Source organism: Dunckerocampus dactyliophorus, chromosome 17 (genome assembly GCF_027744805.1).
Source record: "Dunckerocampus dactyliophorus isolate RoL2022-P2 chromosome 17, RoL_Ddac_1.1, whole genome shotgun sequence".
NCBI classification, from domain to species: domain Eukaryota; kingdom Metazoa; phylum Chordata; class Actinopteri; order Syngnathiformes; family Syngnathidae; genus Dunckerocampus; species Dunckerocampus dactyliophorus.
The window spans coordinates 9942820-9969162 of NC_072835.1; the positions used below are offsets into that span (position 1 = coordinate 9942820).

General features: G+C 39.2%; 1 protein-coding gene across 1 annotated transcript; it reads left to right on the top strand.

The window, feature by feature from the left end:
* On the top strand, positions 1-25241 carry vldlr (very low density lipoprotein receptor). Its single transcript, XM_054757621.1, has 19 exons — positions 1-97; positions 5590-5709; positions 6534-6656; positions 9929-10051; positions 10463-10671; positions 11440-11602; positions 11849-11971; positions 12473-12595; positions 13660-13779; positions 14049-14174; positions 14424-14595; positions 15201-15425; positions 15519-15637; positions 16393-16532; positions 16748-16889; positions 17214-17363; positions 20265-20342; positions 21582-21751; positions 24261-25241. The coding sequence occupies exons 1-19, from the start codon at positions 25-27 to the stop codon at positions 24294-24296; spliced, it is 2535 nt and encodes an 844-aa protein (XP_054613596.1). The 5' UTR covers positions 1-24; the 3' UTR covers positions 24297-25241.
* The last annotated feature ends 1102 nt before the right edge of the window (positions 25242-26343 follow it).

Below are 26343 nucleotides of genomic sequence, written 5' to 3' on the forward strand. Positions count from 1 at the left end.
TGAGCGCACGTTCCGCAGCGAGACATGGTTCATTCCACCCCCGGGATCCTTCTGCTGCAGCTGTTAATATGCCTCCAACAGTTCACGGATGTCCACGGTAAGTGTTCGCTCATTTGGTGTGTGCCGAATCCCGTCATGCAGTGTAAATGTCGGTAATGTTAGCTAACGTCACTGAGCTTCAACACCTGTCTTGGTGCTGCCCCTTTATTGAAAGACTTGATCTGCGTTACTGTTGATGGTGAATATGTGCTTTCTTTGTTCCAGCCTAGACATTATCTACATATTTAGATATTATACCCTACTTGCTGTATGTCTCGACTCCTTTTAGAACGAGGGAGTCGAGTGGGCCTGTTTTGTTAGTGCCGTACCGTCACGTAATTCGTGCAATTATATTTGCACGAGTCAATCAATTTCCTCCTTTCCAAAAGCGTGTAATCTTCCTTAGTGTGTTTTTAATGTCTGACCTCATTTCTCATTCACCAGTGTTGTAGCATCTTACTGCTTTCCGTGCGGAAATATGATTTTCTGAAGTGGGTTAGGAGGGATTTAATATGAAATTGTCTCTGCAGTCAACACTTGCAGGTGCAGAAACCTCAGGTCACCTGCGCAGGTGAGTTCAATTAAACCAGATTACCATGGTTGCATTTAAGGACTGTCGAGTCTTTTGGCAAATGCCTCGATTTTAAGATTTTCACATGAATGCCACTCGGTCTATTGTAGGGTGGCTTGAGCCCCCCCTGAATTACAGCAGATTTATTTGTGTGAGAAATTAGCTGTGGAATGCACTTGACACAAACCAGTGAGAATGAGTTGAACGTGCCAATACAATTCATTCAAGTTAATCATAAGAGGTGGCCGTTAAGACCCAGGTGTTGCCTGCATGTGTAGGGGTTAGGGATGTGCGAGTCATGAACAAATCATTAAAAGCGTGAGGGGTTTTTTTGTACTGATTGAGACTCACGGGTACTCATCTGTTAACTCGTTCACTTGCTCTTCTCCGCTACCACTAGCTACAGTAAATGTATCCAAAGGAAACCATGTCATTAATTGTGCAACTGTTGCTCTAACTACATTTGTATAAATGTATTAGCACTGTGGAAAATGCAGCAACCTGGCTGGTCCTTTCCTCAAATCAACTCTTCTTTCCTCTTTCTGTCCGAGCTGCATTACAGACACGATTTACCTCAACCTGAGAGTTTCACTGACTTATAGGTGCAACTTGTAAGTTTCTGGGCATGCGCTTTTGTGATGAGTGAATAGAGTACCTGATTGACTTCAGTGAGTCACTCATAAAAACTGAAGTCGGTAAAAAATCGGATTTTCCATCACGAATGTGTTTGCTCTCAAATGAGAAACTGCAACATTCTGCTTGTCTAGTTACACAGTGACTTCCTGTTCAGTGCAAAGTCTTATTCAAAATAAAAGCATGGAAGTATTAACCTGGACACCAGGCAGACAGAAGCTGCATACTGTTATAGGTTTTTTGCATTGGAAGAAAAGGTGTTAATTACCCTGAGGGGCTAGCCGTTCCTCTCCAGTCCTGTAGGTGGCAGTAATGATGTGCTTGACACACTTATGTTTTACATCTCAGCTCCATCCGCTTGACTAGTGGCAGGTTGCCACCAAAACTGAATAGGTACTTCCTTGGGCCATATGCCACCCTAAGTGTTTCCCCGACCGTTATCTGAGGGAACGACATGTGCCCCCTAAGGTCAAGTTAATTTCATTTTACTTGGAGTTGATATATAGCACCAGATCACAAGTAATTTAAGGATAACTTTCATGTAGAACAGGTCTATACCTTATTTCATTAAATAAAACTAAATAGCCGTATTGTATTTACACAGTATGCAGTGTTTTCCACAGGACTGCACAAGAAATTTATTAGTATCAGCATTCTACTTGTTACATTGTGCCTTTCGCACAGTTTTTCGAGGTTTGTAAAAAGCCGCTATCCGCAAATGGCCCGCAGGCCATACACTGGACACCCCCTGTTTAAGTATTTCACCAGTATGGTGAAATGTTACCAATTCCAAGCACTGGCGTCTTAGCACTGTCGCTAGTCAAAGGCTGGGCTTCATGCTTCCACACCTCGCCTTTCACGGCAGTGGTAATGCACACTTCACGGGCTGGTGAAGGCAAATACTTCGCCTTTTGTGACCGCTGGTATTTGAGTGAATGTTTGACGCAGAAGACACTTGCTGTCTTTCTCTGTATATTGCATATTATAATCAAAACCGTTCCGATGCACACCTCCAATGAGTAGCACCAAAACTATTTGTGGCAGGTCAAATTTATTAGTGGCAGGCCGCCACAAATAAATGATTGGGTATGCAATTTCTGTGTCTACAGTCACACGTTTACAATTTTTCATCTGCTATCACGTATGGAGGAGCGCTAACATAAATTACGTGACATCTTTATTTAGATTTGGTGGCTTATTTTGGAGTCTTTTTATTGCTTTATGAAAGTTTGGGAAATGTAAGTGTGGAAGAGCGATTGTGATTGAGTTGGCTACACTGCTTGCGTGCATTTGTCAATTCAGGTGTGTGTGTGTGTGTGTGTGTGTGTGTGTGCACTATTATATTGTGGTGTTTTTTTTAATGTGTATATACTCTTAACACACCCACCACCTCTTCTTTCTCTGCAAGTAAAAACAAACTCGCACAAGTACACACTCGTATCAAAATTGTAAGCGTTTCTTTGCACAAGGCGTCAGGCAAATTAGATGGCAGCGAGAGTAGCAGCAAAGCTGGCCTGATTTAAAATGGATGCAGCTTCCCTCCGTAGATACTGCGATGGCATGCTAGACCCAGATCCTCAGCTACATGAGCACAGGCTGTGTGGGGGTGCGTTTGGCTCCTGAAGTAGGCGGGGTGGTGGACTGGAGGAGGAGGGGGAATACACAACACACATTTTCTGTTACTGGGGTAAATTGCATTAACGTGACCACCAGTGCGACAGCATTTATATAACTCACAACAGAGTCCCTTTCTTTTTGTTTTGTTTTTTGAGAGAGACATTAAAAGCAAGTCACGTGTGCTTGTTGAAGGTTTCAGAAACACTGATTTTCGTGTCTCAGTCTCTTTTAACAGTAGGTTTGATGCACACACTGTGTTTTTGACATTGAACACTTCAAGTGAAAGAACTCCGTTTTCATACTTGGCACGAGTGTAGTTCCCTTTTTTCCAGGAAATATATTGGTCATGGTCAGGCTTTGTTTTCCATACTTTTATATTCAGCTTGTTGTGAATCATGAGTTTGTTACACTTGTCAGTCACTTGCAAGTTGGAGGAAAAACATTTAATTTACTGAGTGGGTAAATAATTATTCCAAGTAGATTTTACAATAACTGTTTGCATTGATATTGATGGATTGGACTGAGTGTCTTAAAATAAGTACAGTATAGGTATAACTGTTTAACCAATTAGTCTAATAACTCAGTGAATGATTACAAGTTTATAGAAATAAGGCTTTATGAAATAATTAGCGGAGTAGGTGAACATCTGTTTAAGTGTGTCAAAGGTTAAACAGCCAGAATGTAGACAAAACTACCTTGACACAGGCTGAGGAAAAGAATGTTTTGTTTATGTCAACAACTATAGTTAGTCTTACTGGGACAGCGAAAGAGCCGGCTATCATCTGCTGGCGTCACAAGCTTCGTCAAGGAATTTAGGAGAAAGTTATCTTTGGAGGGACTGGCGCCAATGGTCTGAGCAAACGAGTATAAAAATGACCATGGTACGATCGGCGGGGAGGGGGGGGTACACGTGGATGAAACGGGGCCCAGGTACCTGTGGACTGCGGAAACTATCCTGTCTGACTTATTATTCAGTTATTATGTCTGATTTATTTTTCAATTATTATCTCTGACTTATTCTTCAATACATTTGGAAAAAAATCTAGTTTGGTGTGAGTCCTTACTTCTCATAACTGGAGATTAAAAAGCACGCATGGGGGAGGTGAAATTGGCTTAATTTTCCAAAGTGGTCCTTTTGACCTTTTTAGGAGGTTGTGGAGAATTTCATCTCCAACAATGTCTTCCTGTATTTTTGAAAGTGTTTAACATCTTTCTCTCTCGAATAATGTAGTAACTGTAATACCCGAACCAGGATTATGGCTTGGTTGAAATGTACCAACGTTAGTGCTGTAGAATTACTACTGCGGGCGCTTAAAGCTAGTATACTGGCACATTTGGCTTATAGTTTTTTTAGTTAGTTGGTTTTGGAAGCAAAAACATTTGAAATATGTGAAATAACAAATTTACCCACCTGGATTGATAAAGAGAGATACAGAGTTTAGTCTAAAGCAGGAATCAAGGTCAGATGGTGATATTTTAAGATCTTGAGTCATTGTCACCTCCAGTGTGACTGACTGCATACACTGGGGTGTGCACAAGAAATCACTATGTACTAGTTCAGACACTTAATCCTTATAGAATATCCCTAACTTTTTTTGTAATAGGTGTATATTGAAATGCAAAGTGGATTTCAAGCCAGCAATCAAGCATGTTAAATTAACACCAGGTAGGGCTGCAATTTACGATTATTTTCTTAGTCGATTTAATCTGAAGTTTGCTGTTTCAATTAATCGAGTAATCCTAGACCAGGGGTGTCAAAACCTTTTCCACCGATGGCCGCATACCGAAAGGAAGGATGAAGGCCACTTATGTTTTTCGTTTTTTTTTTTTTTTTTTTTTTTTTTTTAAGTCAACCCATGGAGGTATGCTGAGACAGTTTTTATATTTTAAAACATTTATTAATATGAACCTTTATTCTCCTTTTACATTACTTTTACGTTTATAAATATTTCTTTGTTCCAGTAATTTTTTTTTTCCCATATTTGGACTGTTTTATATTTTGAAATATATAAATATATTTTTGAAATCGGAATATTATTCCAAAAATTGCAGCTTTTTTTTGTTTCGCTTTCTGTTTTTCAATTTTAAAGCAAATTTTTCTGTTAATACAGTATCAGGACTTTATTTTGTCTTTTAAATTAGTGTGTTTTTTTTTGTTGTTGTTGTTGTTTTTTACATAAACACAGCCGGAGGCTCTTTATGACCCCTGGCCATACTTTTGGACACCCCTGCCCTAGAACACCAAATCAATATGAGCCAAGCCAAACCAAACTGGTACTGTTTGTGTGCAGCATACCAGAAAAGAGGCAAAAATGTTGATCACTGTTTTCCAAAGTCAAAGCGTGCGTGTGTGCGAGAATATCTTGTTTTCCCTGAAAGGGAGATAATAGGTCTGCTTTCATGGTGATTTAAAAAAAAAAAAATCACATTTGATGCTGAAATAAGGATATTTACTTGAAAAAAAAATTTAAATTAAATTAAAAAAATTTAATGCCAATCGGGTTTGCTTGATACATTTGAAGAGTGATCCAACAAGTCGTCTCACTGCCGCCATTTTGTGCTCCAACACGATCTGGCAACCGAACAAACGTAACTAAACAAGCTCAAGACTTATTGTTCTCTCAGGTAATGGGACCATGCTCTCTTATCTGTTTTTTTTAAGCTCTCAGTTCCTCGTGGTGCAAAGCTTATTCATTTATAAGCTTCTGTTTTGTCCCATTACTCTTCAGGAACTAAGACAGAATGCGAGGCCAACCAGTTTCAATGTGAAAATGGACGTTGCATCACATCTGTGTGGAAGTGTGATGGAGATGAGGACTGTGCTGATGGCAGCGATGAACGCTCCTGTGGTAAGGGATAACAAAACTTTGAGTTTTGACAAAAGTTGAGTGGGGACAAAGAACTCGCCATCTTACTTAAAGCGTCTCTTCAGTATAATGTTTCAGACCTGTGATGGCACTTGTAATGTTATAAGTACTCAGTAGTGTACATTTTCTCTTAAGTTGCATGCCAGCATAGGAGTTTGTTCTCCTCCCCCTTAAATCTGTCCTATCTTGATTGCGGGAGACTGTGTGGGAAGATGAACAAATAGCGGGAAGCAATAATAAAGGAACATAAAAAAAAATAGGGCTGTCAAAAATATGTGTGCGTGTAAATACACAAGAACATAAAGGGGAAAAACATGAAGTGGATATTATTACTCTAACTTTTAATTCGGATGTACAATTTGCTGCATTTAAGTATGCTGGAAAATACACTGACATCATGTAAATTTAGCTTAAATTACATGTCTTTGAACGCAACCCTTCATTGCTCAGAACACTTAGTGATTCAAACGTTCTGCTACTATTGGAGAGACTAGTGTTATACAAAGATATTTAGACTTGTGTGGTATCTTTTTGCTTAATTGACATATTTAATATCGTTTATATTATATAATTTTGAAAGCCCAAAAAAAAATCATACTGAAAGTAAAATAATTTAGATCGACCATTGCTTTGCAGAGATCATTTCAACACCTGATTATACACAATTTTGTTAATGTTTCTTTGTGCCGTTAATTCACTGGGAAATTATGAAAGGTGTTGAACTGTATTGTCACTTTTTACATGCCTTTGTCACTTTCTCTGCCTCTCTGAACTCTAAGCGATGCCTGTTTCTTTTCTCACGGCAGTTAAAAAGGTTTGTCCAGACTCTGACTTTGTATGTCGCAATGGTCAGTGTGTTCCAAAGCGATGGCACTGCGATGGGGAGCCAGACTGTGAGGATGGGTCAGATGAGAGTGTAGAAATCTGCCGTAAGTAGAGATTTTTCTCCCTTACACTGATTTAAAAAAAAAAAAAAAAAAAAAAAGTTTTTTTTTTTTTTTGTTTTCTGAAGCAGTATCGCCAACAAGCCAATTCAGTCTTGGTTTTAAATTCTTACAACAGCATTTATTATGTATTGAGAGCACATTAAGAATGGAGGATTTAAGACTTCATATTTGTGTTTATGAATGCCAGATTTTGATGGACTGTTGTGACTTATAGCCATACTACAAATGGACATGGGAATAAAATTATCATTAAATTGCTAATTGCTCATGTAATTGAGTAGGTCAACTTCCCATCATATTTATATCACAAGTGGTTGAAAGTAAATCACCAGTGGATCTGGTTGCAACTGAGTAGTGCCCTCAATTTTCCCTTTAATTGCTTTGATGCATTTAATCATTCTTCCCACCCTTTTTTTTTTTTTTTTTTTTTTTTTAAACATTTTTACTTATCTTCCAGGTCTTAATCTTGACTTTTTTTTTTTTTTTTTTAAATGAAACTTGCTTGCTGATTCTGTTTTGTGTGTGGGATGAAGTTCCCGGCATACCTGCAATGTACACTGGCTTAGCTGCATGTACACCTACTGTTTATATCCCTATGCTATTTGTTCAGCTGTCCCCATTCTTGGCATTGGTGAACTATGTGCATGAGTGGATGCCTGTTCACCTTTGCTGACTTTATTGAATTGTCATGTGCACTTGCTCATTAGTAAATTTTGATCAGATGATTTTATTTTTTTTTTACAATTTCCTTGTATTTTCAATTGACTGCTTTTGTGCAGTGAGGGAAGCCGGCTTCAAATGTCTATTAGAGGGTGAATATGTTGGAACTGGGCTACCAATTAATGTTCAATTTATATCAAAACAAAAATTCTAATCTTAATTTAATCACCTCTGGTGATTTAGATTGTTTTTTTTTTTTTTTGGATTGTCTCATAATCTTACATTTAACCACACATGGAATTATGATTTAATGGCTAAATTGCAAGGCTACGGAATAGTCGTAATTGTAATAGTTATCTTGGGATTAATCTGGATTTTTAATTTTTTTTTTCTGTTTTAATATACCTTTTTATCATGCAAGACCAGACAATTATGCTTGCTTTTAAAGAAAAGGGTTAATTGTATTAAATGAGCCAGAAGAATAGTGTAATGTTTTCCAGAATGTTCTCCACAATAGTTATAAAGTAGGCTGCTGTCTTAATTATAAAAAAATAATAATAATTAAAAATATGTTATAAAATAACCTGAAAAGCCAACATTGCTTGTTGGGACTAACTGATGTTGACCTGAGTAATTCAAAATAACAAAATGTCTCAATAAAATGTTTTAAGCTTGACACAAAGCAATTGTACCAAAAGTACAAATATTGCCTGGCAAAAAAGTAATCAAATATGTTGCCAAACAATAACAATATTGTCAATACAATCAAAATAATCCTGTCTTGTTTTATGTGTATATGTCTATAGCTATGGGTAATGGTGAACTGGTGAGATGTGCGTTTTATCCTGCAATTCCCAATTTTCCCCACACCAATTGTCACTTAAATATAGCAATCTCCTTCCAACCCTTTGTGGCCAGCATGTACGTTATCTTTTTACACAACAGTAAAAACCTGTTACTGTTATGATCTGCTGCAATTATGCATGCATATGAAGCATCACTAAACCCCCAACTTCTGGGAGGGGTAACTTTCAGGAATTTCCGCCCATTCCTCATTGGCAACGCCCTCCATGTCACTAATATATTCTCGGGTTTACCTGCTGCAAGTGACTTATTTAAATTGCCAGAGATTCTCTATGGCATGGCTTCCCAAACTTTTCAGTCACGTACCCCTTCAGACATCTGACTGGAAGTCATGTACCCCTCCTGCACACTGGAAAAAACCTAAACCACACAATGAAACATCTTTGATAGATTATCACATTATATTTAAAAATCATGTCTTATTTTTCAACTGCAAACATCGGCCGCTAATTTAAAACTGACAGGGTTTTAGAGGGGTAAGATATCTCCTGGCAGTTTTGCCTTCTGCTTGGTGAATGTATTGAGTATTTAAGTGTGATCTTTTATGCTGTTTTGCTGTGCTTTGGTTTGCATGGAAATTTTCAGTACAATGCAACTGTTAGATGTAAACCTAATTATAAATATGAAAACTACGGCACATAACTTGCAGAAATCAATTAAGAAATCTAATATGAGGCTTATTATTGAGCCAAATGGACATATGAGCACATATAGCATGAGATTATGCACAAAGCAAAAATGCGCAGCAGCACAGAGCTAACATTATTAAACCTCACCTCTGCATTTATGAACAGCGTTAACATTTATGAACAAGGAGGAGGTGAAAGGAAGACCAGAAAATGCACGTCTGCCTCTGCAGCGTCTGAGAAAGTCATACACAAGTCTCAATCTGCGTCACACATGGCGCGTTAAAGGACGGCCAACCAAAGTGGCCACAAACGCCTGAAAAAGACACATTTGTGAAAGCATCCTAACGTGTGCAAAATTGGGGCCTCTCTAACATTGTCAGTCCATCCATTCAACAAACCGATGCACAGGCTCATACATAGAAAACGCATTAGTTGCAGCACCACGTAAGAACAGCTCTCATTTAGCACAAATAATCTTAAACAGTTTAATGCACAGTGTAATTATCAGACTTACTTGCTTGTTCATCTAACAGACAAAACAATTAACTTCATGCAGTCACCTTACTTACTGCACTGTACTACCGGCTGTGGCTGTTAACATGAGGCGTTCGAGCACATTACGTAAATCTCAGTGTTTGGCGCTAATATAGCAAAGCTATTTTTAATTTGTATTCACATACCCCCACGGCAATCTGCGTACACGTAGGTGTATGCGTACCCCACTTTGTGAACTTCGGCTCTATGGGGTTGCAGTCAGACGAAACCCCACCTGTTCACCAAAGCATACGACCTATAGGTAGTTGCACCCAAAACGACAGTCATTGCAAATTTTAGTTTGTTTGCAAACTTGCTGTAGTTTGTATTAAACCATTAAAACAAACAAGTCCAGGGTGTAACCCACCTCTTGCCTGAAGTCAGCTAGGATAGGTTCCAGCTTACCCGCGATACTGGGCAAAAGCGGTGGAGGGAAAATTTTTTTACAATGTTTTTATTGTACCTGGAAAGGTGCTATATAAATCAAAGGGCGCTTGGGAGTGGGATATTTTTGAGACAAAAAGTAATGCAATAACTTTTTGTCCTGTGTTTTTGTGATTTACGCAGACATGCGGACATGCCGTTTGAATGAGTTCAGCTGCGGAGCAGGCACCACTCAGTGTATCCCTAACTTCTGGAAATGTGATGGTGAAAAGGACTGTCACAATGGAGAAGACGAAGTCGGTTGTGGTAGGGGAGCACTTAAAAATTTGAAACACTGTAATGGCCACTCACTGTGTGTGTGCGCGCGTGTGTGTAAATATAGTGTGTAGATATATTTTTCACATTTCTAAAAATATGGACATGCATTTGTTGGGGTACAAGGCTGTAAGACATTTTTGTGATGTCTTCTAAATTGCAAAATTGGCCATAATACATGCATGTAATTTTTAGTCCCATCATACAGTAGTGTCTTTGAGGACAGCTAACACATAGTGTTGAGTGTTTTAATCTCTGGAACTTGTTTATGAACTTACAGACCACAATGGCGTTGCAGGTAAATTGTTTAGGAAAAAAAAATTGGGTGACCAGAAGACGGCAAATAATTAACATAAAAAATTCATTTATTTACAAGAAAATCATGTGATTTTGTACCTTCAGGTAACATAACCTGCGCTCCAAATGAATTCACCTGCGCCAGTGACCGCTGTATCTCCCGAAACTTTGTATGCAATGGCGAGGATGACTGTGGTGATGGCTCGGATGAGGTGGCGTGTGCTCCATCTTCATGTGGTCCCAGTGAATTCCAGTGCGGAAACTCATCGTGCATCCCTGTTGGTTGGCTGTGTGATGATGATGTTGACTGTCAGGTAAGGGAAACCTAATAAAATGGCAAATATACAAATTCACCAAAACTACCCCATCTGGTCAGGTGTAACAGTTACTGTTAAGTGTTAGAATTACAGTTTTTTTCTCTTTCACTCCTCGGGTTTGATCTGTTCAAAATGCAACGTGGACAATTTTGTGGCTTTGTGCAACAATTCTCTATCTGACAAAGTAGTGTTATGTTGATATATCAAGTGTGTTCTCCAGGAAACCCTCAATTTCCATTTTGAATTTTAGCTTACAAGTTGTGTAGCTGCAAAACTTGGACTTGAGGTCTCCTGCTTAATGTTGGATTTGGCTAAATTTGAACACGTGGAATTGCATCATTGGTATCATGCCCTAAAAGGAATGACCCCTCCCAAACCCTGCTTATTAAAATTACATGAAATCACACACATTTTCCCAATGCATGCCAGGCATAACTAATCAGGCCTTTTTACAAGGGACTCACAGAAAATTGAAATGGTGTGACTTATTCAATCCACTGGTTTTGCCTGCTATCATGTTCTGTCAAAAGATACAGATTAGAGCTTTAAATAATTGTGCTTTTAAAAAAAAAAATGTATGTTTTGAATTATTTTCATTTGACATGTTATTTTTATATATATATATATATATATATATATATACTCACTCATAGTATGAGTTTCATTTATTTTTTTTGTACTAAATTCAATCTTCATTCTACTGTAGATGTGTATTGTGTAATTTATATGAAAGAGTCTATTGTACTAAAACCATTTTGTTTGCAGGATCAGTCAGATGAGTCTCCATCACGCTGTGGGCGTCACCCAACACCACCAGCCAAATGCTCAACTAGTGAGATGCAATGCCATTCAGGAGAGTGTATTCACAATAGGTGGAGGTGTGACGGGGACTCCGACTGCAAAGATGGCAGCGATGAAGCAAACTGCCGTATGTTTCGACTTGACTTCTGTTATGCTCTAGCAGTAGTAATGGATTGAAACTGTGTAGTTTTAAAATTGGCTATAGATATCAGCATTGACTTCACTTGAGTGGTTCTAGAAAGCACAATTTTATATTTTAGGCGTGATCTGACCTTTTTTAAGAGACATTTGATTGGGCCAGTTTTTTTTTTTTTTTTTTTTTTTTTTTTTTTTCCCCTGCTTTTTCTATTTTGTGTGTGTTTGGCATTTTCAGCTGTACGCACCTGTGGAGCAGATCAGTTCAAATGCGATGATGGGAACTGCATTCAGGGCAGCAGACAATGTAACGGCATCAGAGAGTGCGCCGATGGATCAGATGAAGTCAACTGCAAAAACTGTAAGCTCTCAAGCTTCCTGAGCTCAATTCCCATCTGAATAATCATTTTTGTCCTTACATGATTCTATTTGTATGATCCAACTGTAACGTAGACTCAATATCACATGGTATTTTTATATGAAATTATAACATTAAAAATTATAGAATACATTTGAAACGAGCTGTTCAGATGCAGTGTTTCCATGTCATTGTCTGATTTGCATAATTGGCCATGATGCATGCGCATGTAATTATAATGGCCACTTTCATAGAGGAATGACGTGGGAAGACAATGAGGAAAAACATGAAAAGCAAAACGTTAAACAAAACACAGATGTCCATTTGTCAAGATTGTAGGAATGTTTTCTTGTGATCAACAATTATGGGGTTAACTTCTAAACCTACTGTGTGTATATATCATGATCTCTCACCCTTCGCTGTGTAGTCATGTTTTTCAGAGGCGTGTCAGGTCGAATTGTGAAATGATGCAGAAAAGCTGTAATGCAAAATGTCTGTCTCCAGTGACTCAGTGTAATGGACCAGAGAGGTTCAAATGTCGCAGCGGGGAGTGTATCGAGATGAGCAAAGTATGCAACAAGGCTCGAGACTGTCCTGACTGGAGCGACGAACCCATCAAAGAATGCAGTGAGTTCCTGAACAGATTGTACTGAGCGCTTTTTGTAATGGTTGTAACACAGCATCTCAGTTTAGCTTGAAACTCATGACGGGTACCAGCCAATTCAGAGCAAATTATCTTTGCAGTAAGCAATATTGTATGATTAACGCATCTAGCAAGTCTGTTCTAAAATCATGGATCAGATAGGTTGGTGTGATGTGGTCTCCACAATCAGCCAAACTCAACCCTGAAGATTTCAGGGTCCAATCAGTCATTGGAGCGTTTCTTTTTCAGGATGTTTAAATGACAGTTAAAAAATTGTAAAAAATATATTTTATATTACATTACTGTGGATTAGGGGTGTTGCAAGATGCCCAATTTGAAACGAGACGATGCGCAACATTGGGTCCACAACGATGAGATTTTAACCTTTAGTTTTAAGAAAAGTACAATAAAAAAAATATGAGGACAAACTTTTTTCTTTTTTTTTTTCTTTTTTTTTTTTTTTTCCCCCAGTCACTAAATAATGCAGGTGCATGTTGAAATGATTGTTGTCCCACATTCATGCAAAACATTTTGAGACCAAATAAACCATTGTTATAATATATAATAATAAATCATAATGCAATATTTCCTTTGTCATCTTTCATTGTAAAAGTTGTGGAATGGCTGTTTTACGTATTTTCTCACTGGCAATCTGCATTTCTTGAAATGCTGGCTTTTCAACTGTATTAAAGAGCAGCATTTCTTTTGCAATGACTTTCTGTGAACTGTGCACTGTTCTGTGCACTGTTCTTCTGCTGACCAAACGTAGTTTTTTTTTTTGTTGTTTTTTTCTTTACGAGAAATTTTGTGACACGCCTACTGTAGAAAGATCCAATATTCAACATTTGAAGAATGCAGTAAGCATCGGTCAGGTCATTGCTGGCCATCTAAACACTTTAGACAACACAGAATATCACTCTGCCATTGTTTTGAGTACCAAAATGTATATACAGTATTTTACAATGCATTTATTGGGATTTAGAAATGCTAATATATTCCCTTTTAGACTTAACAGTTCCAACAGAGCTTTCTTCTTCATGTTCTTCAGACGTCAACGAGTGCCTAATGAACAACGGGGGCTGTTCACACATTTGCAAGGACATGGTAATTGGCTTTGAGTGTGACTGTATACCTGGACTGCAGCTCATTGACCACAAGACCTGCGGAGGTATAAGACATTTACTAGAGACCTTCTTTGTTTGTGGTTTAAAATATTGCTTGTTAAAATTACCCATAATTTGTTGCAGTAGCATGAGATTAACACAAGTCGATCAATAATTTTAACACACCATAGCTGTCAAAGGTTGTCTCTTCCAATCAAGTGATTCATTATGGCGTCTTCCTGAATTGATTCCACCTGCTTAAGAGCCTTCCATTTATTTATTTATTTATTTATTTATTTATTTATTTATTTATTTATTTATTTATTTTTCCCAGACATCAATGAGTGTCTGAACCCTGGCATCTGCAGTCAGATCTGCATCAACCTGAAGGGAGGATACAAGTGTGAATGTCACAATGGCTACCAGATGGATCCAACTACAGGAGTCTGTAAGGCTGTGGGTAAGTAAAGAACTGATTTTGTTCATGTAATCTAACATTCCCACATCTAAGCCAGTGCTACCTTTCTTAAAGATGCACAGGAATGTGTCTGACTCTAGTGTTGGTTTGGATTTCACTAAGACTGTGTCGTTTGATTTACAATAAGTGAATGTTTCAGCTGTGTTTTACATGAAATGTATTTTTCAAAAATAAAGTGTTTGAAGAAAAGACATTTCAGTCTCTGAGTGAAATAGCCCTCGCTGTTCTTAGGTAAGGAGCCCAGTCTGATTTTCACTAACCGCCGTGATGTCCGTCGTCTGGGTCTGGAGGGGAAGGAGTACACTCAGATTGTGGAGCAGCAGAGAAACACTGTGGCTCTGGATGCAGATTTTGGCCAGCAGATGATGTTTTGGGCCGACCTGGGACAGAAGGCCATATTGAGGTAGGTTACACAGCACGTAGTCACAGAAGTGCATCAACTCACCGTATTGTGTTTGTCGGGGGGTCAAAACCCGGTAAGTTAATGTAAGTTGTTTTTTTGTCATATTGTAAAATGGCCTGACAATTTGGGGTCCTTTTGAGATGTGGGTCACTGGTTTACTTTTGCATTAATTGTATTTTAGACAAGCTATATCTTAAAGCTCAAACAGATGTGGTCCCTCAAGAAATTCAATTGCAATCTCAACTGGAGATCTTTCTTGGTGAAAATGATTTGACTGTTCAGACTGACCCCAAAAAGCAGCTGCTGGTGCAACACTTCGGCTTTGTCACTGCTACACTTGCCAGCACTAAATGTTTAGCAGATTGCTTTGGAGTTGATATGATAGACTCCACCTGCTGCACCTTTTTGTGACCTGCCCTTTTCCCAAATATTTACCTCATCAGCTACTACTATATAGGTTTGTGAAACATTGTGCCCTCTTTCTACCAGCAGTCAAACGTTTTGGTTCAGGGCAAAAATAACTATGCAGGCGTGCATTAATTTTGTAAACTTTCATGTGTTCCTCTATAGTGTTTTAATGTATCAAATATTTTATTTATTTTTAGCACTGTGCTGGACAAACGAGGGGATGTGAGCGTCCACCACAAAGTGATAGAAAATGTCCACTCTCCTGTGGGAATCGCTGTGGACTGGATATATAAGAACCTATACTGGTCTGACCTGGGTACCAAAACTATCTCTGTCGCTAACTTTAATGGAACCAAGCAGAAAATTCTGTTCAACAGAGGCCTAAAAGAGCCTGCTTCCATTGCTGTGGATCCTCTGTCTGGGTAAGTGTTAAGCATGAATTGTAAACATCAGTGCATCTTCAAAATTTAATTCTCTGCCCAACAGTTTTTTTTTTCGATATTTTTGACTTGTAGGTTTCTGTACTGGTCTGACTGGGGTGTGCCAGCAAAAATTGAGAAGTCTGGTATGAACGGAGTGGATAGGCAGATTCTGGTAGCAACAGACATCCAATGGCCAAATGGAATAACCCTTGGTACATAAGTCATTGACTGACTATAATTATAGCATATTTGTCATCACTGCCTGTTTAAATTTTTAGGAGAAATCAGGATTTCATAATTTAATAACTTTTTTAAACTTTAAAATACAGCTTTTCTTTGCTGGACTAGTGGTTGGGTAGTTCTTAAATTATTTACGTTGTGTCCTCACGCTTGGCCATTTGTACCGTACTATCGTGTTAAATGGCAAACATGCAGTCGCGTGCGTGCTACGGGTTGGATTATTTTTTTACTATTTTATTGCTATAATGAAAATGTGTTGTGAGGAGCAATCATATTCTGGTCATTCTGTGTCTGTTCGTTGCATTCAGGGGACAGACGCTTTTCACAAATATTTGCATTTCCTTTACTCTGGTGGTGGTAAATAAATAAAATGAAATCTCAGCTCTGAAGGGAGCCGCAACAAGGAGCCTGAAGAGCCGTGGTTTGCCGACCCCTGACCTAGCCCCCTTTTTCACTTTTAATCCAATAACATCAATCCGATATCAGCACAAATCATACATACTTTTATTTTTGTAGTGTGGAATGCTAGAAAAGGCTCGATCAAATAATTAGTCAAACATATCAGCAACAGTAGGTATGAGGGGGGGAAAAACGGACCCATTTACTTCAAGCATCTGGGATATAGTTTTATTCCAAATGTGTAGTGGCAGCTAGGTGTAATATATTGTACCCTCTCTCTTGTATGCCATGCGCTTCCAATGTGTTGTCTTCTTTGTCTTGGTCTCAGATCTAATCAAAGGCAGGCTGTATTGGGTTGATTCAAAGCTGCACATGCTCTGCAGTGTTGACCTGAATGGAGACAACAGGAAGAAAGTTCTTCAGTCTTCAAACTACCTTGCCCACCCCTTTGCTCTCACCGTTTTTGAGGTAATGTTGTGTTTTGATAATTTTTTATTTTTTAGAAGTGTGGTTTATAACAATGTCCAAAAGTTTTAGAATGAAATGTGAAGAATTAACCCTTGGTCGTAGGACCACCTTGTCAGACAATTGTCCTGTCCCCTAACGCTCATTGATTATCTTCTACTGCTATCATTAGATCTTCAGAGAGCTATTATTCCTTTTTTTTTAAATCTTCTTTCCAGGATCGTGTCTTCTGGACAGATGGTGAGAAGAAAGCTATCTACGGCGCAAACAAATTCAGTGGCTCAGACGTTGTGACACTAGCAAACAACCTGAATGATCCACAAGACATCATCGTGTATCATGAGCTGATTCAGCTATCTGGTAAGAGAATTATAAAAATGGACTCATCCACGCATGGTTCTTGTAATCATCCCCCAAACATACAAGAGACTGCCTTCTTTCAGAAGTGGGGGAAAAATTACTTTGATGAAAAAGCTACAAAATGCATGTTAATCTGAATCTCAAATCTTATCAGACATGTGGTCAAGGTCAGAAAATCTGTCCGTATACAATGATGTGAAATGTTAAGATTTTGCTCCTGTGATAATCATTTGACTTCATATTCCGCTTGAATTTGATCAGATTCAGTCAATGTGTACATGTTGGACTAAAATCCATTTTTGTTTTGGTTTGGTTTTTTTGAAGGAACTAATTGGTGTGCAGAGAAAGGTGAAAACGGAGGCTGTAGCTTCATGTGTTTGCCTGCACCACAAATCAACAAACACTCCCCCAAATATACATGCATGTGTCCTGAAGGGCAGGAACTTACTGCTGATGGCCTACGTTGCAAACCTGGTAAGTTTAAACACCCCAAAGGAAAGTATTTTATTTTCTATGGTTAATTGGAAGTTGGCAAGTTGCTGATATGTTCTGTAAAGGATAAACTAGCTGGTATGGTTTGTTTCAGACATGCTTACAAGTTACATTACGGAACGTGTGGAAAAGAGTACGATTATTTAACCCTACCCCTTCTCCATGTTTATTGCTGTCTTCTTAATTTTGGCCTCCCGGAACTTGATCTGAGGTGTCTTGCGTTCATTGAACTGTGTTGGGTGTGAGTAGTGCCACAACTGGTTAGTGTGGATTTTGTGTGGACTGTGTCAACCAGTTAAGTCCTGTTAATCATTCAATGGGTTTCCCTCGTAAAGTTATGAAGTGTAATTGACTTTAAAGCCTTTGTGGTTATAAATAGATGTTGGTAATCATGTAATTCATTTAATTGGCATACATTGTTGGGGGCAAAAGCCAGTCAAATATGCAGTCTTTGAACTAGAGATGAAGCACGTGTGATTATTTTACTTCATTTTATTTGTATAGCATTACTATCACTCGTTTCACCTCTATTAATAAGTAGATGGTTGCAGATGTTACCACAGTACATCGCCAAATGCCTGCGCTATCACTGCCACCTTAGGTGCCAAAGGTGTTGCGTTCACCTCAGGTCATCAGGGATCGGCTCCAGCTCCCGTGTTGTTGTAAACTGGGCAGTCCGGATAGAAAATGAATGGATGGTTTCCTTGGCACCACAAGCAGTTAAGATTTTGGCCATTTATTACCAAGAATTGCACAGATCAAACTGATTTGCATAAGCCACGATCTTTTGTAAAGCAGATTTAACTGCAGCCATGCCTGCAGTCTTCATTTGCAAGGTTGCCAGGAAACGCTTGTCCATCTTCTGCTTACGTTGATTTTTGTCAGGGGCCATCCAACTTTTTTCTAAACTCTCCCAGACCACTCTTTTTGTTCTGAAACAGAAAGAAACCCAGCAACGGAATTGGGTGCATATTGGCTGCTGTACTGGAGCACAGGAACATTCCCCCCGACCCCCCGACAACTCTGTGTACCACTGCGCTCCTGCGTGAATGTGTGCGTTAACATACCAGTCATTGAATTTGCTACTTGAAATTGAGAATAGCTTGCAAGAAGGAGGCCTTTCACCATCTCTCCAATTTGGGTTGTAGCCAAAGGCTTTTATACTCTTTACTAACCATCCAGCAAACATATTTATCCCATTTGTTCAGCCGTTGCAGCTGCACCAAATGGAACTGCAAATTATTGTGTTGCTGAAGCTTGAACTGGCTCTAATCTTGTTAGTCACAGGAAGTGATAAGCAATGGCATTCATTTCAAGGTTGAACCTGAAGCTACCACAGAACAACGCATGCTTTTAATGGCAACTCAATCTATACCTGTTTTAAGATTCTCTGAAATCTGGATTCACAGTTTGTTCCTGCCGCCCTTTTTTTGTATTTGCACTTTCATTGCTGTTTTTTGTTTGGGAAAAACTTTGACCCCTGAGACAGACCTTTCTACCAAAACTCCCTCAAAGGATGGTGGGAAAGCTCTAATGCTGCCCTCCCCTGGTTAAATAGATCATTGCCTGCTCTTTCTGACTTCTGAGCTGCCAGTGACTTATTTTAATGTTTGTTTTTAATTTGTTTAGCTTTCTGGGTGCTTAACTTTGAGTGACGTTGTAATAGTAGTGGTTTTAGGGATAAAACTCTTTGTATGGTTATGGTCTATTTAGCTTGCATCCATGTTGTTGTTCTTCTTCTTTTCAACATTGTAATTTGTAAGTTTTTGTCTGCTACTATTCTATCGCCTTAAATTTTTAAGTGCTTCTTCATGCAAGCTGGGGGGTTTTTTTTTCCTCTTTTTAATAATTTATGCACACTTCAGCTTTTTTTTTTTTTTTTCTCCAGAAATCTTATTCAGCTAAAACATGAATGCAGGCAGATTTCCTGGGGGAATGGAGAAGTGGGTATTTTGCCCTGATACAGTAGATCTCCGCAATTCGCACGGGTTATGTTCAGAGACCCCCAGGAATGGTGAAAAAACTAATATAAAAGTGGCAGGGGGTGCATTTGGTTACCTGGGCCTTCAGTGGGCCGGCCAGAATTGTATTTTTTTTTTTCCACCAGACACCGTGTGAGCCAGTACCAAAAAACTGTCACAAATATTTGCCATTTGGGCAGGAAGCATAATATGCCTCACAGACTTAAGCACATTTTTAAATTGTAAAATGCACTTACCACAAATTTAAAATGAAAGATGATTGATAGAGCAGCCTTTAGCTTTGCCATGAGGCTACTGCGACAACCACACTTCCATCGCCCTCTAAAGAGGCAAGTGGTGCTACACCGCTCCGAAGGACGCTGGGGTCTCCTGGTTTGCATTCAGAGATGATACACGTTCCAATGGTGCATATACATAACCCACACTCTGTTTGCTGTAATTCCAGTAATGACTTACTGTACATTAACTTCAACTTGCTGCAAAGTTTTTGTGGCCGGATAGCAACAAAGCTAAAGCGGGGGGGGGGGGGGGGGGGGGGGCGTTCGCTTAAAATGTTTGTCATAATGCTGTCATCCACCAATAAACTATAAAATACGAGTGAAATGAAATTGTGATTCTTAAAAGAGCAACAAAATCATAAATTCTTGTAATTTTTCAACTGGTCTTCAAATTTGGAGTTTTGATTTGGAGTGTGTTATAGACGAGTGCACCAATCAGAATTCTGTTGCACATATCAAAATTCTACCGCTCTGCTCTTGTCATGGCTCACTTTTTTGTCTACTTTAAGTTACTGATGAGCATAATCTAATCAATTGGGATGAAATAGTTTCATAAACTGTTAAAATAACTTCAGGTTTTATTGCACGTTTGCTCACGTGTGCACTTTTTGTTGTTCTTCCAGAAGCCAATGTGAGCACATCAATCCAGGTAAACACCGCAGCCAGAGGCTCTGCAGCAGCATGGGCCATACTACCTGTGTGTAAGTGTACACAATCATTTACAGTGGAACCTTGGTTAGTGTCATTAGTCCGTTCCGCAAGGTACGTCTCTAACCGAAACAAACTGTAACCCAATCAATTTAGTTGAAGTCTAATTTGCATAATTGGCCATGACGCAAAACTCTGACCAGAGTGGACATTTCCTTAAACTCTGGCCAGTTTTTGTGTGTGGACAGGTAAAACGGAATGCTTTTATTTCATGTTTTTAAATGTAATTTAACAGAACAAGAAGTTATTGAATTATGGGTTGTGTTTTTTTGTTTTTGTTTTTTTTTTCTTCCCCCCATTTCAAGCAGCAGTGGACGCGCCTGCATGCACCTCCAATACACACATTTTTTTTAAATTTAGTTTTCTATGCTCTATGTAAGCGTGCGCTCATTTTTAATGTACACGCCATTGTATGTCACAATGGTTCATCACTATATTGATGAACATAATTATGCATACAGTACATAATACACAACTAAGTCAGCTGTGGAAGGTGCTTATAGGACTCGTACTTTCACTTATGGCAAAATCCAACACTGTTTTTCAAGCAGCAATATTAAGTGTTATGTCACTATTTTTTAAGCAGCATTACAATGCCATCTATTGCACAGAGTTGTAATGACACTCTATTGCTAGCCAAACACTGCACTGCCTTATATTTGTTTAGTTATACTTCCTGTCCCTCAATGGGTACCAAGTTGGTACATCTGTTTTGCAAACATCCATCTATTTTCTATGCTGCTTATCCTCAGGGTCGCACGGGTATGCTGGAGCCTATCCCAGCTGACTTTGGGCGAGAGGCGGGGTACACCTTGGACTAGTCGCCAGTCAATCGCAGGGCACATGTAGATCATTCATACCTATGGACAATTTATAGTCACCAATTAACCTAATATGCATGTTTTTGGAATGTGGGAGGAAACCGGAGTACTCGGAGAAAACCCACGGGGGAACTGAGAGAACATGCAAACTCGACCATGCGCCCCTGTTCTGTCAAACCCCCCCCCCATACATGTACTTTTGCATCCCTATTTAATGAATATTCATAATTTAATGTTGTAATCTTTTATCCATTATATACATATGTTGCTATTTTAGTAATATTTGTATTTCCCTGTTTGTGGGGCGGGGGGAAAAAACACTCAGGACAATGCAGATGACCAGGCTAAGCGTGTGTTTATTGTAAACATTCATTTCTCATACTAATTGTCTCCCAATTTGTCCTTGTTTAGTGGTGTTTGCCATGGCGGTGGCAGGCGGCTATTTGATGTGGAGAAACTGGCAACTGAAGAATCAGAAAAGCATGAACTTTGACAACCCGGTCTACCTGAAGACCACAGAAGAAGACCTCAACATTGATATCACACGGCACAGCACAAATGTGGGGCACACATACCCAGCGGTGAGTAAAAACCTTGTTTAGCTAACCATGTTCAGTATACGATTACATCAGAACATAATCTCTCAACCTGCCGCCTCACGTTGTCTTGATAATGGCAAAGTCTGTGCTAAATAAAGAAATGAAGTAATTAGTGCTGAGTGTCTTGGCACCAACTAGTTTTAAATACTCATCTGGAGCATGCAGTCATTCGTAATCCTTAACGTTATGGTTGGCCAGCATCCCCTGTATGCAGATTAACCCTTGTCCACTCAAATATCCAAGATGGGGCACTAATTTCAGCTGTCACAAGGCTTGTATAAATGTATAAAGTTATCTCTGAGCTTCAGACTCTTACGCTAACTGCCATGAGAGTAGTAAGGCTTCTGTGCCTGAATGTCATTCACATGCATGCAGAGCTGTACAGTCTTAGCCAAAAAATGACACACATTAATTTTCATAAAGTCTGCTGCCTCAGGTGTTATGATGGCAATTTGTATCTGCTCCAGAATGTTATGGAGAGTGATCAGATGAATGGCACTTAATTGCAAAGTCCCTCTTAATCCCCCCGCCCCCCCAAAAAATCTACTGCATTTCAACCTTGTAAGTGCAGTCATCGCTAAGCACAAAAAGGGCTTCACAAGCAAGGATATTGCTGCTAGTAGGATGACACCTACACCAAACAAAAAGTTCAAGGAGAGAAGTTCAATTAAGAAGGCATCAAGGCGCCCAAGAAAGTCCAGCAAGTGTGTGCACGGTCTCTGAAAGTTGATTTTAGCTGTGGGATCGCTTGCTCGGGAATGGTAGCAGGCAGATTTGAGTGCATCTGTTCGCACAATGAGGCGAAGACGTTTGAAAGATGGCTTTGTCAAGGAGGGCACATAAGAAGCCACTTTATCTCCAGGAAAAACGTCAGGATAGATTGGTGTTCTGCAAAAAGGTATTGGACCCCTGAAGACTGGGGTTGAACCATTTTTTCTGATGAATGCTCTTTCTGATTGTTTGTTTGGGGCATCAAGGGGGGGAAAAAAAAGCTTGTCCAGAGAAGAAAAGGGTGAGCGCTACTATCAGTCCTGTGTCATGCCAGCAGTAAAGCATCCTGAAATCATTCTTGTGTGGGTTGCTTCTCAGCCAAGGGAGGAGTGGGCTCGCTCACAATTTTGCCTAAGAACACAGCCATTCAGTTTAGTGACCAACAATGCCTTTTCAAAAGGCAAAAGTGATGGTGTCTTGGGGAACAACATAACATCTGACAGAGGGGGGAAAACACTGAAGAAGCAAACTTGTCATTCTCAAAACTTGTAACACTGAAGGGAGAAGTCTTCAGTGCAGTTATTTCTACAGTGAGTCAGTGCAGGCATTGCTGTCGTCCACCAACGTGATAAACAGTAGTGATCAAGTAATGAATATGAATAATGAAATTATGAATATGTGAATGAAATTCACTATGAATAATACTGTACATCATTCACCATAGCGTTATTTGACAAACATGACCTGCAGCGCAATTGCAAAAGTAATGGGATGTTAAAGCAGGCCTGTGCAAACACAAATTGGCCATGATGCTCGTGCAAAAAGTGAGACATGAAAAGCAAAACATGTTTAGAACTACAAATGAACTTTCGTCTTTTTTTTTTTTCTCTCGTTTTACTCACTGCTTACTTGGTGCTTTCATATCAGAGGCCCCAGAAGACTCCTAGATTTGTCACTCATTGCAATTTTTTTTGGGGGGGGGGGGGGGGGGGGGGTAGGATTAGCAAGAGGGGAGCACATATCAGCCACATCAAATGTATGGGAAATGTCTAAGCATTTTGCATCATCTTTGTTACAATTGCTGATGCAAAATGACTTTATGACAGGATATTTGGTTTGGTTTAATTTTAATTGAACATGCATGCAGGTTACAATGGAATGCATCTCATGAATCATTTCACAGTTCCACATGTCCCAAAGGAGTAGGAAGAAGCAAAGCTTATTTAATCCTCCCCCCAATCCATTCCACATCTTTTGCAGTACATATTATTCACTTCCTGCATTCCATGTAATATTATTCCGTATCATAATCAGTGTAATCATTAAAAAATAAAAACAAGCATGACAGAATAAGTATAATAATCAAGACTCTTCTGCCTTGTATTTAGCAAACTGCTTATATTTTTATTTATTTTTTTTTTTTTAATTTGTTCATTTCGGTACATTGTTTGAGTTCCTTACTCAATCCGTTCCATAATTTAATTCCACATACTGAAATGCTGTGGGTTTTCAGCGTTCTCGCATGTGTTAAGGTTACAGGTTTTTGGGTAACAAGTTATTAACTTTATGCATTATTTTAGCAGTTTTAAAATTTTACTAAATCAGCAAATTTTAATATCTGTGATTTTAAAAAGGGTTTGTATGTTCTCTATACGCAGCGTTATGAATTATCCTCACCGATCTTTTTTGCAGTATTGTAATTGAAATGGTGGCATATTGTGGTTTAGTGCATGGAATTGTTTTTAAATCTTTGTCTCTCTCTGTCCCCCCCCCTCTTCAGATTTCAATAGTGAGCACAGAGGAGGATTTATCGTGACCATCTTGGTGTTTTTTTTGTTGGGGGTTTTTTGTTTTTTCACTTTTTGTTAATGGGATCTCATGGCAGCACATGGCGCCTCCTTGTTCCCATGTTGATGGCCTCGCTCAGAACGACCATATGCCCCATGAAGTGCATTAGGTATTATCAGTGGTGAAAGTAACTGAAAGAAATGTTATTTATTATGTATATAGTTACATTTCCCCCCCACCCCCAAGTCTTGTTTTTGAGCTTCTAGCAATTGTCCATCTCTCCTGCGCAGTCCTGCGTTTGACAGTATAGTTTGCATCAAATATCACATGTGAGGAACACAGGGAATTGCAACAATTTAATAGTTCTTTTTCTCACCCTTTTTTGGTCAACTGGCTCTTGAAATGGCCTGGAGGATTCAGTCCCTCTCTCACCAAATAGATCAAGTCTGCTGGACAGGTTTTAAAACTCGATCTGGAGAGGGGAAAAAAAAAGAACTACATCTTGCCTTCAAACCCTCCAGGTTACGTATAACCATGTCTTCATTCCTGCTGTACCTCAGAGTGAACGTGTACATGTTTTCTGACACTTTTTATAACATTATTGGCGATGCAAGAGTTTCCATGTTTTCAGCATTTGTAAACATTGTACATATTTAGCCATCATCTCAGAGATGATTGTCAATCAGGATTCTATTCAATGCACTTTTTTGATCAAATGTTCTGTGTGTAAATAAGATTGTATACATTTGACATGAGATCTTTTTTTGCTATGGTTAGGCATTGTATTGGGGTTAGAGTTCAAATGTATTTAACAGAAGGGGGGGTGGGGAGGAAAAGACATAATTTGGTGAAACTATTTTGTACGTGTGCTGTGGCTGTGGACCTTTTCTAGCCTTGTACAGTGGTTTAAATACTTGAAAGCTCTGTATCTGTGTGTGTGGGGGGGGAGAGATTTAAAATCAACTCAATTAAATTCTGAACCATAACATTGTTCCACTTGTGGCTTTCTGTCAGCAGTTTTACACTGAATTGTGCTTGTTTTATTTAATATCAAATACGGTGGAGGATGATGAACTTTGTGGTCTCGTGAATGCTCTTTCAGTGTTTCCCACAGGGCTGCAATCTGTGGTGGATGTGATGCATGTGCAGGTAACTGTAATGGCCGCTGTAGAAGTGAGGAATAATGCTGTGGGAGAGACTGAACGTGAGTAAAGCAAAAAACATGAAAAGCAAAACAAATGTTTAGAGATACAAACTCTTTTGTAGCTGCTTTTTGTCAGTTTATTTTACAAACCAGGCTGAGCTCCCAGGCAGTGCTTACATCACTTGTCGAACTCCCGCCATGGGGGCGGCCGAGACACTGCAGGTTTTCTCTGCAACCACTTTCTCCAGCAGGTCATATTGAGCTCCTTCCCTCAAATTGAAGGCGGTGTTGATCAGTAAAATCACCTGCTTTAGTGACTGGCTAGATAAAAACCTGCAGTGTCTTGGCCCTCCATGGCACGAGTTTGAGAGCGATACATGCCTTCATGTCAGTCTCCAAAAAGACCAGAAAGTTGCTAGTCGCTTCTGAAAGGGTCTGAATACTCACTAAATATCAACAGTCGCTGAGTTGGCAACACTGATCCCTCGTGCTACGTCTTCCTACCAATCCATTTTCTATACCGCGTATTCTCACTAGGGTTGCAGGGGTATGCTGGAGCCTATCCCAGACTTTGGCCGAGAGGCAGGATGCACCCTGGACCGCCTGCTACATTTTATTCTGTCAAAACGGGTGCATGTGAAGTGTGTTAATGGGAAAACGGCACTTATTTTAGAATTTTGCCCATCCACAATCCTTATGAGACAAATGAGTTTTTTTTTTCTGTGCATTGTAAAGATATGTAAACGGCTTAAAAAAATGCAGCTAAGAATGCACGTAATGCGATACAACTACAGTATTCTGCCTATAAAGCTTTCTGGAAAAAAAACTGTTAAAATTTTAGTTGTAATTGAACATGCATTTCAGCAACTAAATACAGTATAATTCACCATAGCAGAAAGTTGGATAGTACAACAGAGTATTAGGCCCACAT

Coding starts and splice junctions, on each gene's coding strand:
- vldlr (XM_054757621.1), top strand. CDS start 25: ATGGTTCATTCCACCCCCGGGATCCTTCTGCTGCAGCTGTTAATATGC. Junction 10,672..11,439: donor ATGATGATGTTGACTGTCAG/GTAAGGGAAACC, acceptor TTTTGTTTGCAG/GATCAGTCAGATGAGTCTCC. Junction 16,533..16,747: donor TTGCTCTCACCGTTTTTGAG/GTAATGTTGTGT, acceptor TCTTCTTTCCAG/GATCGTGTCTTCTGGACAGA.